This window comes from Propithecus coquereli, unplaced genomic scaffold (assembly GCF_000956105.1).
Source record: "Propithecus coquereli isolate 6110/MARCELLA unplaced genomic scaffold, Pcoq_1.0 Scaffold336, whole genome shotgun sequence".
Lineage (NCBI taxonomy): Eukaryota > Metazoa > Chordata > Mammalia > Primates > Indriidae > Propithecus > Propithecus coquereli.
This window is the reverse complement of record NW_012149019.1, coordinates 1,645,021-1,659,167: the sequence shown is the minus strand read 5'-3', so window position 1 is coordinate 1,659,167 and position 14,147 is coordinate 1,645,021. Positions and strand designations below refer to the sequence as shown.

Below are 14,147 nucleotides of genomic sequence, written 5' to 3'. Positions count from 1 at the left end.
CTGGCAGAAAGGCCTGCCTACCTGGTTTTCAGTGGCTCCAATTATGGTTGTCCCTAGCCCTGTGAGAGGGGCGATGTGGGTGGCCACCACTGCGTGCTCAGCCCCGGTGTCCCCCATGAAGGTTACAGGTCGGTCCCCCACATTCACAGTGACCATGGGCTCCTGGGGGCCAAGGTTAAGGGAGCCTAGTCAGTCCTAATGAGAGTTTGTGCCTGTAAGTTTAATGAGATCTTGGGTCTCTGGTTCCATCTGGAACCTCCGAGAAGGGCCTCTTCTTGAGGGGGGTCAGTCTTTTGGTGTGGGCACTCGTTTTTTTTTATGCCCCGTCTCTTTGTAGTATGCGCACTGGTCCGGTCTTAGTGTCCCCTTCCTGCGGGGTCCCCTCTCAGGTTTTGTACTGAGCCCCGGGGTAGACACAGGAATCCCGAGTCCCGCTGCCAGGAGGGTGGCCTCATGCTGCATCCTTTTCTCACTTTTCCTCCTGGGTCACACAATCTCAGGTCCAGTGCACCTTTTGGGCCACCTCTAACAATTAAGCGATGTTCATTTCCGCAAAACCTTTTAGCTTTTCAGGCTTTGGTGGCATTGGGCGCAGTCATGGTGATGCAGACGTCCCTCTTGGGGAACTTGTCACACTTGAGCATCTCGGGCCAGTAGAAGCCGAAGAACTGCATGACGGGCTCCCACGAGTCACTCACGGCCTCGCAGAGCCAGCGGCACGGGTAGATGGGCCGGTGGAGGCGCACAGGCGAGAAGAGCGAGCAGAGGAAGACCTGCGTGCCCATGCGGCGGTTCCTGTTGAGCAGGGACACCCAGCTGCTGGCCTGCTGCTTCGCCTCGGCCATGGTCTCGTGCTCCAGCAGGCTGGGCGGCACCATCCTCTTGCAGCCCACGTTGTGGCACAGCCGCAGGTCCGCAGGGATGTCCATGCACTGCGGCGACTTGGCGTAGAAGCCCGACTGGAAGCCTACGTAGTTGTACTCGCTAGCTGAGCCCGCAGTCAGGAGCGTGGCCGCCAGCGCCAGCAGCAGGCCCGGGCGGGCCCGGCGGTGGCCCCCACACCGTGCCCGCGGCCCCCGCCGGCTCTGCGCACTGGCTCCTCCACGTCGGGGCTGCCCGCCGCGTCTGCGCGCCCGCCGCACACTTCCAAGGGCTTCCGGGGACAAAAGGCGCCATCTCCAGCCCTGCCCCGCTCCGCGGCAGCGCACTCCTGCCTGGTCTGGCCGGTGGCGTCCCTCGGCCTGCCGCAGCCACCACAGCGGGAGTTCGCACGGGGCGCGGGGCGCGGGGCAGAGGCGGCGGCACCACTCTTGGGGCTGCCGCGTAGGCGCAACATCTGGGGCTGCTGCTGCGCCCACGTCTCTGGATGGAAGATGGCCGCTGGTGCGTTGTCTTGAACCCATTTCCGGGCCCCTGCGGCAATGCGGCGCCTGTCCTCAGTTTTGAGGAGGGTCAGGAGAAGTCGCCGACAGGCCTCCCAGGTGGGTTGATGATAGAGTACCGGCGGCCCCTGCTGGACAGCCCCACATCGGCAACCCGGAGTTGATTTCAGACCTCAGGGACCGGCCATTGGGGGGAGGGAGTTGGATTCTGGGCAGAACAGAGACGGTGACCTACCGGAGCTTTCTTAGCCGGCTCATGAGGCACCGGGGGCGGCGGGTCAGAGGGTGGCGCAGTGTCCGGTGCCAACAGTGTGGGTCCGGGAGTTGGGTCACCGGGATTGTATGGAGGAGGCAAGGGGAGTTCATCTTCCGGTGGCCCTTGGTGAACTTGTCGCGCCTTGACGTTGGGGTCAAGAGACTTTCTTGGCTTCTGAGCAAAGAGGACCTAACTCTGACCCTTTTCTACACAGAACCGGACCCAAGGGGGCAGAGTTTGGGCAAGTCCTAGCCAGGAATCGATATGGGGGAACTGATCTGAGTGTCCAGGGGTGCCTGTAACTTGTTTTTAGACTGCCTGGATAATAGAAGTGTCGAGGGTGCCCGAATCGGGCCACCTAACTCCAAAGGAAGGCCACTTTACTTCGCAGAGTGTCTGGAGGCGATGTGGTGACATCTTAATTCTGTAGTCACCTGAAAATCCCTTCCTAAAATTTTTGATCGTATACCTAAGGACAGTTGGCTTAGATTCTTTCCCTCCCACACAATGGTGTCCTACTGATCGGTGTCGCACAAGGAGGGGCTTTACTGTCAGATGTCCGCCTGGCTGCTCCCCTCGCGGGGATTTAGGCACGTCTTGGCGAAGGTGCACCCGTATAAACCCTGGGCCTGGTCACTCTCCTTCCGGAGGGTGAGTCGCCGTTATGCCATATGAAGCTGCCACAGAACCGCAGGTTGGGACCCAGTCAGACTCCGTCGCTTTTGGCCGTGGAGCTGTAGCACTCACGCTCACACACACAGGCTATCACATTCCCTCCCGGCTTTTGGGGAACCTTAAACCTTCCTGGGACAGACAGAGGTTTTACATTCCCCCCCTGGGAATTTTAACCTTTCCTTTAGGAGGTGATCAAGCTCCTCTTCCGTCCTGAGACGGGCCTGGCTACCTTTGGACAGGGTCCCGGGACCTCACCACGGCCAACGTCTGACGTCGTTTCCCGGTTGCCTGGTCGCCAGTACTTTACCGCTGTCCAGGACGATCCTGGGCTCGGTTGGCGGAGCCCCTCCGAGTGAAGAGGACAGTATCCCCAAGCTCTCTCTCAGTCCTAAGGGGCCCGGCGTCCCATCCCAAGCCGGTGGCCTTAAAGGGCCAGCGCACTCGGGTTTCCCGGTCAGGGAACCAAATGTTACAGCAGAGTTGACCAGGAACAAACCGAGCTGCACACAGAAATATGGCAAAACAGGTTTATATACGCTGGTGGGCTCAGAGGGGGATTTTTCCTCCCAAATTCTGAGCCCCGAGTAAAGAACATATCAGTCTTTTACACATTTTGCTTGGGGCACAGTTAACGAGTGAGGAAGTGGGGCATAGTTACAAGGAGGTCATTCTTCAGTGGGGGCAGGGGCTGGAGCACCCTTAGTTCCAGGTACAGAGATCCTATGGAATGTCTTCCTGTCTTATCTCACCTTAGCAGGAGTTGTTGCAAACGGTTTACAGCTGTTTAGGGAAGACAGTGGGGTAGAAGCCCTGGCAGTGGAATTTTCCACTACAGAATCACACCACTAGCCTAGTTTTCTAGCCTGTAGCTGGGCTTCTTGGCCTCCATAATCAATCTCCCCTACGTACCTGTATTATATCCTATCGTTTCTGACTCTCTGGAGAGCCCCAGTACAAGTGCCGAGGCTGAGACCCCCTGCTGCAGCTTGCCTTCTTCTTTGGTGCTTGAAGCCTCACCATAAAGCCCACGCCTGTAAGGAGAAAGACAGGAATTTTGCAAACAGCTGCTGTGGGCATAGACAGCAATTCCTGTGTAGATTTGCCTACTGGGAGAGAAACTGTGGGCCCAAACGACACTACTGCTTCTTTTCTTTTTTGTAAATTTTAAAATCATGCTGTCTTTTCTCTATAGATGACTTTTTCCAGTCCTAGTGCTTCAAATATCACCTAGACACTTTCAACCCATAACTTTATTTCCTGGCCAGACCTGTCTTCTGAGCCTGAACTCATATACGGAAAGGTCTACTGGACGTCTCCACCCAGATGATATGGGCGTATCTAAAATTTAATTCCCAAATTCTTCAAATTCCTGTGTCCTTCGTCTGCCCCAACCCAGTACTGAGTCTTCTTCCTCTCAGTCCGCCACTATCACCGTCTCCCGTTGGCTTCACCACTGGGAAGTCACACCCTCTCCCCAACCGCCCTCCTCCCCAGCAACCCCGCAACACACGTGTACAAGCGCACACGCACACGCACGCACAGCTTCGCTCAACCCTCTCCCTCCCGCAGCCCACCCCAAACTCCTGCCGTATTCCTTGGATTTCTGCACTTTCCTCCAAACCAGGAGAGTGGAAACACTTTCACTCCTGTCTCCCTATGATGCATTTTCCACACAAGAGCCAGAATGATCTTAAAACATAAATAAGCTGAGGTCGTTGCTTTCCAGAAACACTCCAATGCCTTCCATTGCAGTTGAGGGGATGCAAATTTTGTAACATAGCTTGCAAGACCCCCAACTTTGGTCCTTTGGGGTGGGCCTTCTCTCCGGGCCCCGGAGACACCAGGCTTCCCTAGCCTCGGGGCCTTTGCAGACGCTGTTCCCTGTGCAAGGCCCTTCCCTTGCTCTTCCCCTTGCCAAGGACCGTTGCTTCTTCAGGCCTCAGCTCGTGGGCACGTGCAGCATTTGGGCCTGTGTCGCTGGAGGGCTGACTTGCCATTTCTTCTCTTTTCTCTTTTCTCCGGTGGCCCTTGCAGAGGCTTGGAGTCTCCTCAGTGTCACTCTGCTTCTCTCTGAGGTTCCAGGACTAACGGCAGGAATCCTAGGCCCCTCATCCCCCCAGCCTGTTCCTGCCTCGCAGGGTAGAACTCAAAGAGCTGCCCCTGCATCTAGCCTGTGGCAGAAGCCTCTGGTGGCAGCTCCCTCTGCCCTGTGCCCCGTCCCTTAAGGAGCTCCCCGGAGCACAGCTTCGCGCCCACTCCACTCCTGGTCCCTGCAGAGCGCCACACTCGGGCCGTCGAGAGTCTGCCAGGGAGGATCCAGACGTTTCCCCTGCAGGTTCTCAGTGTCGCCTTCTCAGCTTTGCCCTGTGCTCTAATGATATTCTATCCACTTTGGCTTTTCTAGAAATCTGTCCAAATCCCACTCATAGGGTTGTTTCACGCATCTCAACTATCACTTCAGTGGGTTTGGGGAAGGCAGGGAGTACTGGGGTTCATCAGCCTGGAAATCTTCGACGCTGCCAAGATGTGCAGGCGCAGTTTGGGGGCTGCCTTCAGACGTCACTGCTGTGGGGCTGGAATCGATGGGGCTGAAAAATGGAAACTGGGTCTGTTTGGGACAATGTAGGACGTGCATAAGATTGTGTAGGAAGAAAGACCCAGGCTACAGGGGCCGGGATGAACAGCGCTCCAGAGCGAGCTTTCTCGGGTTCCCCAGAGAAGAGCGATTCCTTCTGCAGGATGTCCCAAAAGTCTCCAAACGAAGGAACAGTTTTGTAAAACTTTGTAGTGAATATTTTGTAAATAAAGGTACATTTAGCTACAATTTCCTATTTTCTGTATGTATGGCGACTTTTGGGAACCCTGTAGATTTCTCAAGATGTCCTCGAGCTTTATCACCACCAGAAATTAATGTTTAACCACACATAAGGCTGAAAATGCAAGAACAGGGAAACATGTGGGGTCAGAGTTGCAAGAAGAGTGAGTGACCTTCCTGAGCACCCCTCAGCGGTCCCGGACGCTGGTGGACCCCACAAAGGAGAGGAGACCTGTGAGGAACTAGGACTCCCAGCAGGTGAGTCTCCGGCTTTGTACTTAATCAGATCGTAAGGGCTGGAGACAACAACACTGTACCCTGACTCTCTGGCCCCACGGTACTGAATGTTTGCTTAAAGGTTAACTCGCTTGAGGAATGGGGCTTGCGACGGGCCCGGGGCTTTCTCTCGCTCTGGAGGCCGGCAGAGTTCTCGGCCCCGTGGGGACCGTGTCCTTGGGTGCTCACCCAGAACACGCGTGTGGTGAGGAGCTGGGAATGATTTCACAACTGCGGCTCAGGAGCAAATGCAGGTCAGACGTGGATTCCACCACTCTCTTCCACGTACCACCAAGGCGGCGTCGGGTATTTCATTCCCCTGAGCCTCTGTTTCTTCCTCTGTAAAGTGGAGATTTTTATAGTACCTATCTTGTCAGGTTCTTGTGAGGATTAAATCCCATAATTATGGAAAATGCCCAGCATATGGGAGGTGATTAATAAATACGGACACTTCCCTTATGTTCATAACATCTGTGGCTCTGTGGGGCTTCTCCCCTTTTGACAGATGGTGCAGTCCACTGACAGGTAAATTCAGCGTCTGCCTACGTGGCGTGACTCGAGAATTAAAAGATCTGTCCTGCAGGCTTGCCATGCTGACTGCCCTTCCCTCAGAAGCTAGTTGCATTTCTTAAGCACTTGCTGAGTCATAGGCACTGTACTAAGCTCACATGAAGGGTTCATCGGAGCCTCTTGGAGATGAGAAAGTAGGGTCTGGAGGGATGGGAGAGGGCGGGCAGGAATGTGGGAGGTGGGAAATGCTGGGGATGGATCACAGCTGGGAAGTGGGGAGCAGAGCTGGACCCAGCCGGGAAGGCTCTGGGCTTCCAAGATGGCTCAAGCTCGCAGCAGCCGCCATGCCCAGCCAAGGCTGGCATCGTCATCTGGGCGAGAATCCCTGTGCACAGCCCAGGACCCCACGGCTGCCAGTTCAGAGATGCTGTCAGCAGAGCCCTGGATGACTTATGAACCCAGGAGGGAGTGTGCCCTGAGGACACACCCTCAGACTGCTCTCGGTTAGCCTTGGTCCAGGAAGACAAGCGCCCCTGCTATTGCTGGGGTCAGTCACTCCAGCATTTAGCCTTGCTCGTTGGGCTTGCCAAGATGAAGGTACGGGACAGAAATGTCCACATAGAACTTTCTACTCTGGAAGGCCTCACAAAGTGGATTTATGACATTTCGAAACCAGGAAAAGGTTGGCGCTGCTTAAAACTTAAACAACTTTCAGACTTTTAAAAATGTCTAAATAACATGTGAAGAGACATAGCCTTCTACATGCAATGCCATCCCTGAGATTCACTCCACCCCTGGTGTCCAAGAAAGCGGAGAGGCTCGAGAACATCGCACAGGGATGACTGAGGAACAGGTGCGGAGTTTGCACATTTTAACAAGGTCAAATGAGTAATTGGCTCAGTAATTTAACCTATTGTTATATAAAATGATACACGGTTCACTCCACCAAGAACATAATTCAGTTCTAAATACATATAGAACCTTAAATATTTAAAGGAAATCTTGGAACAACTATGGGGGAGAAATCAACAAATACACCATCATGGGGAAGATTTCAACACATCTTCACCAATTATAGTAAACTGGATGATAATTTAGCAAACAAAAAACTAGTAAAGATTTAGAAAATTTCAACAGCACGGGTAATAATCTTGGTTTGTTGGACATATATGGTATACTGTACCTAATAATTAGAAAATACACTTTCTTCTCAAGTGCGCTTAAAACATCTGCAAAGTCTGAGGAAGTATTAGGCCGTGATGCAAGTGTCAACGTCTGTCAGAGAATTGCTATCACATCAGCATGTTCTCTGATCATAATTCAATTAATTAAATTAGAATTTAATAAAAAGATAAGCCAATATTGCTAGACGTCTTGAAAATTTTTGAAAAGCTACTAACTCATGCAGCAAAGAAAAAATGTAACAGAAATTAAATTCTACTTATAAATTACAAAAGTGCTACATATTAAAACTTAAATTATGTGTTGAAAATAGTACATGGAAAGCATATAGTTTTAAATGCTAATTCTAGAAAGTAAAAAAAGCCAAAAATTAATGAGACAGTCACCTAACTAAAGATGTTAGAAAAAGAACAAGAGAATAAACCTGAAGATAATTGGGTGCAGGCAATAATAAAGATTAAGAGGATAAATCATTGAAAAAGAAAATAAAGGTAAAATAAGAAGGATCAACAAAGCAAAAAAGTTTGTTTAAAAAAAAAAGACTAATAGCATAAGATATACACAGTTCTGGCAAGATTAACTATAGACAAAAGTAAGGGGTAATAAAAAATAACATTTAATATAGAAGGGACATAATTGTAGACTCAGCAAAGTAAAAAGTTAATGAGTATGTAATTTTAAAAAACTTGTCATTAAATTAAAAAACATGATGAAAGAAAATCAAATTGGGTTCAAGGAGAAATGGAAATTTTGATTACTCCTATAAAAAAATTGATTCCTTAAAATCCTTCCCTCAAAAATGAGGAAAGCGCACAGATCATTTATGCCTGATTTCTAACACTCTTTAGGGATTGCATAATTCCAAATTTCAAAATTATGTAAATTGTTTCAAAGAATCAAAAAAGGAAGAATTATCCTCAGATCAATCTATAAGAACATAGAATCTGACAATAAAACTTAGAGAAAGTCAATTTTAGAAAGGAAAACCACAATTTTACTCCTGAGATAGATGTAAAAATTCTTTATAGAATGTTAGTGCACCATAGTTTTATGCCAGGAATGAAAAGATATTTGAGAATTACAAAATGTATTAATGTGATGCATCATGAGTAATAATTCAGATGAGGAAAACTATATGCTTTTCTCTTTCACTGCAAAAAAGCATCAAATAAAATTAGACATCTATTAATTATAAAAATACGAAGAAACCTTCTAATAAAGAATTTTCAAGAAAACCCTATAATTAATAGTGAAATGTTAGAAGCATTCCTTTTAAAGGCAATAAGATGTTCACTACCGCTGCTTCTTTCACCATGTCCTGGGGCCCTAGAACAGTGCTGTGTATACATATAATCTTAAATTTTCTACTAGCCACATTTTTTTAAAATTGTACTACAGCAGAAATAAAATATATGATACAACAGTTAAAGCGAAGTGTAGTCCTAAGCTAAAATTGTGTTTAATGGGGGAGACTTTTACACTGCTTCGGTTTTTAGATTTAAATGTAACTTTATTAAATAGAATTACTCATTCCTTTCCTCAGTAGTACTAGCTGCACTTCAAGAGGTCAATGGCCACGTGTGGTTCCTGGCTAGGGCATGGGGCAGCACAGTTCTAGACAGTACAATAAGGCAAGGAAGAAGAATAAAAGCTAAAAGGACTAGAAAGAAACTGCATTGTCACAATTCACAGGCGATATGATTGTTTATGTGGATATCCTCCTGAATTAATGGAGAAATGACTAAAACTTTTAAGAGAATGTAGTTAGGTGTCCAGGAAAGAAATCAATATTTAAAACTCAATTGCAATTCTATACTTTAGCAATAAAAAGTTACCTTCTTTGATTACTAATGAGAAATCTTTTTACATATTTATGAGAGATTGTTTCCATTTCTGACAAATGCTTGTTATTCTATTAGGTTGTCTTTTTCTTATGGAAAAGTTCTTTTTGTACTGTAGATCCTAACCCATAATTAGCAATGTGCATTCTAAATACCTCCCTCTAGTTTGTAGGCTGTCTTTCCAGTTTCTATAGCTTGGAGAACAGGTATTCTTAATAATGCAGTCAAATTTGTCAATCTTTTATGATCATAAAAATATACTTCTTTGTTTTCTGGAATAGTTTACCTTTCACAATTGAGGATTTAACCCATCAGGAACTAATCTTTTCTCTATTGATCTGCAACACCACATCTGTGCATTTTCCATATTTCTGTGGGATTTTCTTCCAGGCTCTCGATTCTGTTTAATTGGTCAGATGTCTGTCCCTACATCAAATATACATTTTTATAGCATCATCCATCTTGGTAACTGTAGAGCAAGATTCCTTGCAATATTCTTTCTCGGAAGTATACTGGCCATTCTTAGACTTTTGTTTTCCATTTATATTTCAGAGTCAAAGATCCATTCAGAATTTGGTTAGAATGGTACTGAATCTGTTAATCAGTTTCAGGAAAATCAAAATATTTATAACATTGAGCATTTCTGTCCATGAATAGACATTTATTTTCATTTACCTAGGTCTTCTTTAACATCTTTCCATAAAATTTTATAAGTTTCTTAATGCCAGCCTTGCACATCTTTTATTAGATTTCGTTAGATCCATTCCTACTGCTTTGTTCCTAATATTAATCTTAACTTGTCATCCTTGCACATAGGTAGAAGAGCATCTGCCCAGAGTGACACCTCATCAGTGGCAAAGGCAGATCTAAGCCCAGCATCTGAAGCTCCCTGTCTCGACACTGCACTGTGTCTTCTCCTTTCTGCCTTGCAAATAAATCTCAGCTCTGTCTACTCTTTCCCACCCTTGCTCACCCAACCTGCAATTTCCTGTCCAAGCCGCAGCTGCAGTGATTGTTCAACACCTAGCTTAGACACATCTGTGCTCTGCTCCAAACCTCCCGGTGGCTTTACTTTCCTCCACACGTGCGAGCCTCCTCCCTGGGCTGTGCCTTCTTTGTGCACTTGGCAGGGCAGGCACAGGTGGCCGCTGCAGGTTTCTGTTTATTCTCTCACCACCCACCCCCGTCACCTGCCCATCCTGTAAAGCGACACAGCATGTGGACCCCGCTCTGCCCAGCACAAGCTGGCCCAGGGGTGGGGAGCACGGGGACATGCCCTTCTGTACACGGATCAGCTATGTGACCTTCGGCAAGTTCCCCAGCCTCTGTTTCCTCCCATCTGTAAAATGGGGTTGAAGATAAAGGAGCCCCGAGGGGCTGTGTGGGGCTGTGTGGACCTTTGCAGACGCCAAGCATTGTTATGGCTGCTCTTTATGAAAGGGAGGCTTTCACTCCCTCCTCTCAGGGACCCCCAGGGTTCCTTGCCTGGGTGCCCTACATGCCCCTCCCTGTGTGTAGCCCCGACACATTCGCCTGTGTTTCGCAGGGGCTTGCTCTGGGCAAGCCATGCGCTGGGTGAGGGACCCGCCCTGCTGGGGCCTGCATTCAGGCACCCCACCTTGGCGCCGAGCTCCCGGACAGTCTTCCTGGACCGGGGCCCGGGCCCTTCCTCATGGGCACATCTCCAAGACCCAGAGGTTTCAGCTCGGGAGGTGTCTCTCTGTCCAGCTGGATGTCCTCAGGGCCAAGGCTGCCTCTCCTCTGTGGTTGTGGCTGATGTCACAGTGTCTGGGGAATGAACCATCCTCCTGTTGGCCCCTGACTGCCCCCAGGGTGGTGACGCCTGGGCAGCTCCCATCTTGCAGTCTGCGCAGATGGGGCCTAATCTCCTTACTGCTTCCATTGTCCATGTGGCTGCTGCCTGTGAGGCCCAGGCCCAGCTACAGCGGGAGCTGCTTATGCACGGGCTGGGCCCAGGGGCCCCTCCCCGGCTCCACCCACCTGGCAGCTCCCTGCCCTACAGCCCCTGCCCTCCTGGCATGCCCTGCTGCCTTGGAAGCCTCTGCATGGTCCCAGCTCCGTGGGGTCTCTGCCCCACAAGGGTAGATGCTCCTTTGAAAAGATGCTGTGTAAGTCAGAGGATGGATGCTCTCCTTGGGGGAGTCCTGGGTCTGGACTTCACCACAGGCCCTGGATGTGGCCGGGGTGGGGTGCGGGGTGCGATGCACACGAGTATGTGTGTGCATGGCATGTGTGCACATATGTGTGCATGTGCCATTGTGCACACCTGTGTGTGTGCATGCATGAGTGTGCACGTGCATATGGCCGGGGCAGAGGCACCTGCACGTTGCCCATCATCTGAGTAGACCCTGTTCTCCCGCTTCCTTGTCTGCGGGGCCCAGACCCCTTTCCCGGGTTCATGCGGCTCTGTGCACGCTGTAAGGGAGGAACGGAATCCTGCCCCTCGTGTTCACGCATCAGCTGGGCAGAGGAGGGGCACGCTCCTTCCTGTTGCTACCAGCAGGGTGGAGGGAAGACACAGCCCAAGCCATGTTTTGGATGCTGGTGGGCATAAGGGTAACAGAACAGGACTCCGAATGAGATGAACCAGGTTCAACTCCTCATCGGCCTCTCTTCGCAGATGGCATGGCACCAGAGCCCTCATGTGGGGCGGGGTCCGAAGAGCCCCTCACAGAGGGAGCCTGCCCGGAGGGAGTGCCCCTCACATGCCGTGCAGGCCCCTGCTTCTCCCCTGGACCGGAGCATGGGCTTCTCAGCGTTGCTGGGAGAGTGTGGGGAGCACTGCCCGAGTCTGGTCCCACACAGTGCCCGGGAACACAGGGCACATTTCCCCCAGCTCCCCCCGCCTGCTGCTTCTCTCCATCCTGCGAGGCGCACGCCCCGTGGGGGCGGGGGCGGGGAGGTGGAGGATGCTGCTGGGTAAATAATGCACAGCCAGCGCTCTGATTGGCTTCGGGGCGGCGGACACTTTGTCTACATAAATGGCAATCACATCCTCTGTGCCTTTTAACTGTCACTGAGGAAGCAGAGAGAAGAGGACAGAGAGCAAGCACCTCCCTGCTGCCTGTGAGTACTGCTTTGTCCTCAGGGCGCGGGCCAGACTCCGGCGCCAGCTCCCAGGTGGCGGGACCCTGGGCCTGGGCCGGGTGGTCTGCCGGTGATTCTAGCTGTGCAATTTCCCCTCCTTCAAGGGGGCTCTGCCGACTGGGACAGCTGAGCGTCCGTGGGGCAGATGGCGGGGGTGCTGCAGGAACTTTTCTAGAAGATAGGCACCAAACTAGGTCAGTCTGCTTTTTTGTGCCATCTCCAAGCAACAAGTAGTCAGGCAAAGAATCAGAAACTTCTGATTGTTTTTAGCCTATGTTCCTTGAGCCACGAAAGCAACATAACCAAGTGACTGGAAATTATTTTCCAGACCTGCTCGTGTGCCCATAGAGCCCGTGGAGGCCACATGATGGGGCGGGAAGGGCGGGGGCCAAGCCACCCCACAACCCAGGTCTGCACTCAAGTCACACAACTCCCTGGCCCACGCCCTCTCCCTCAGCGGGCACGGGTGTTGGGGTGGGGGGCAGCAAACAGCATCCTTCCCCAGGGGTGTGGGGAAAATCAGGTCTGAATCTATAAAGGGCCAGGCACACAGTAGGTGCTCAATAAATGGGAGCTCTATTATGAATGAGCAAGTAAACCATAGGTAGGAAAGAGCAAGGGCATTGAAAATGCTGCTAAGTGGTCTGCTGCATCCTCCGTTGCTTGTTTTCTCCAGTTTCCAAGGAAAAAGGGCCCGAGAGCTCAGCTCGTTGCAGATGACTTCTCATTCCAATAAGCAGCGCCTCCCCTCTGAAAGGTGACAATTGCAGCATAAACGCTGGCCCTCTTTGGCTTTGTCAAGGGTGCCAGAGACAGACGTACTCCTTTCCTTGGGGACGCCAGAGCCCTGGATGGCAGCCTGGGAGTCCCAGGTGAGGGCAGCAGGTCCTGGAACAGTGACGGCGTTGCAGGGGCAGGGGTGTGGCTGTCTTCCTCTCTCCTGGGGACACGGAGGACGGGCCTCCACACACAGCCAGTGCGACTGAAATAATTAAAATAAGACAAACCCCCTTCAAACCCTCATGCATCCAAAGAAATAGCCCGGGGGTTAGTCACATTTGTTTTCTCCTCTTCATGATGCTGATTATTCTGAAGATTTTACCCTGTCCTCTTGGAAACCCAACTTGAGGGGGCTGGTTTGGGGAAAGGCTCTAGGAAAACTAGACTCCCTGGATATTTCAGAAGAGCGGTCCTGTTTTTCTTGGTGCTCATCAGCATTTCTGGAGGAAGATGCCGGGGAGCAAGAGGCACCTCTCGGGCGCACGGACCCAGCAGGCAGCGCAGGCCCTGGTAGAAAGGTTAAAATCCCACTGCGTTCTGAGGGGTGGCTCAGGGTCCTCGTAAATGCCAGGGCCCGGGCAAAAGGGAAAAGGTCTGGTCTCCTGGTTTGGACAGGCAAGGTTATAAAAGCCACCTCGGAGCTGCGTGGGCTTAGACAAGCTACCTGCTCCCCTGAGCCCATGTCCTCATTTCCAAAGAAAGTGTAACTCTGCCGCTGTGCAGAGCAGATGTCCAGATTGAGAGGATCTGGGTGAAGTGCTTCGACCAGGGCCCTGGGGCCAGTAACTAGTCAACAGTTATTTTATTTTGGAGGAGGTACGGGAGAGGCGCTTCTCTTGGGACACAGGATAGCAGAGTTGTTTGGCCCCTGCCTGTTTCTGTTGGGATCAGCCCGGGGCGGGGTGGGGGGCGGGGGGGAGGCAGACGTGCGCCTGTCGGCAGCGCCGGCCCGAAGCCCGTCCTCCTGCTCTGTGTGCAGATGCGCAGGAGCCCTGGGCAGCACTCTGGGGTGCAGACACTTCCTCCCCAGGCCTGGCGGGAGCCGACAGCGCAGTGCACGCGGGCGCCAGGCCGTAGGAGTGATGGGAAGAGGCCGACTTCAAAATACCGGCACCCACACCCTCCATCGCTGGTTGTGTGGCCGTGGTCAGTTCAACAGCAATAATAATACTCACTTTACAGGATTGTGAGAGTGTCCAGTAAAATAACACATACCAAGTGCTTCCCAGAAGCTTAGGCAATACTGATTTGTGTCTTTTCCTGGACAATAGAATGCGGCAGTCAAGTGTCAACGTGTTGTTGGGATCTGACTTGGGGGAGGC

The 14,147-nt window shown here is 51.1% G+C and overlaps 2 protein-coding genes across 3 annotated transcripts in view; one reads left to right on the top strand and one right to left on the bottom strand.

Moving 5' to 3' along the window:
• Positions 1 to 569: 569 nt before the first annotated feature.
• LOC105815464 (secreted frizzled-related protein 1-like) lies at positions 570 to 1,336 on the bottom strand. The gene is made up of 2 exons (XM_012650625.1): positions 1,094 to 1,336; positions 570 to 1,052 (listed from the first exon to the last, which is right to left on the bottom strand). The coding sequence occupies exons 1-2, from the start codon at positions 1,334 to 1,336 to the stop codon at positions 570 to 572; spliced, it is 726 nt and encodes a 241-aa protein (XP_012506079.1).
• Positions 1,337 to 5,302: 3,966 nt separating this feature from the next.
• Positions 5,303 to 14,147, top strand: part of DDC (dopa decarboxylase (aromatic L-amino acid decarboxylase)) — a 75,872-nt gene continuing 67,027 nt past the window's right edge. Inside the window, exon 1 of one of the 2 annotated variants that reach the window (XM_012650638.1) lies at positions 5,303 to 5,386. The gene's annotated coding sequence lies outside the window, so the exon portion shown is untranslated. Of the gene's footprint in view, positions 5,387 to 11,971; positions 12,025 to 14,147 lie in introns of those variants that run through there. The other variant, XM_012650637.1, reaches the window with a different exon arrangement.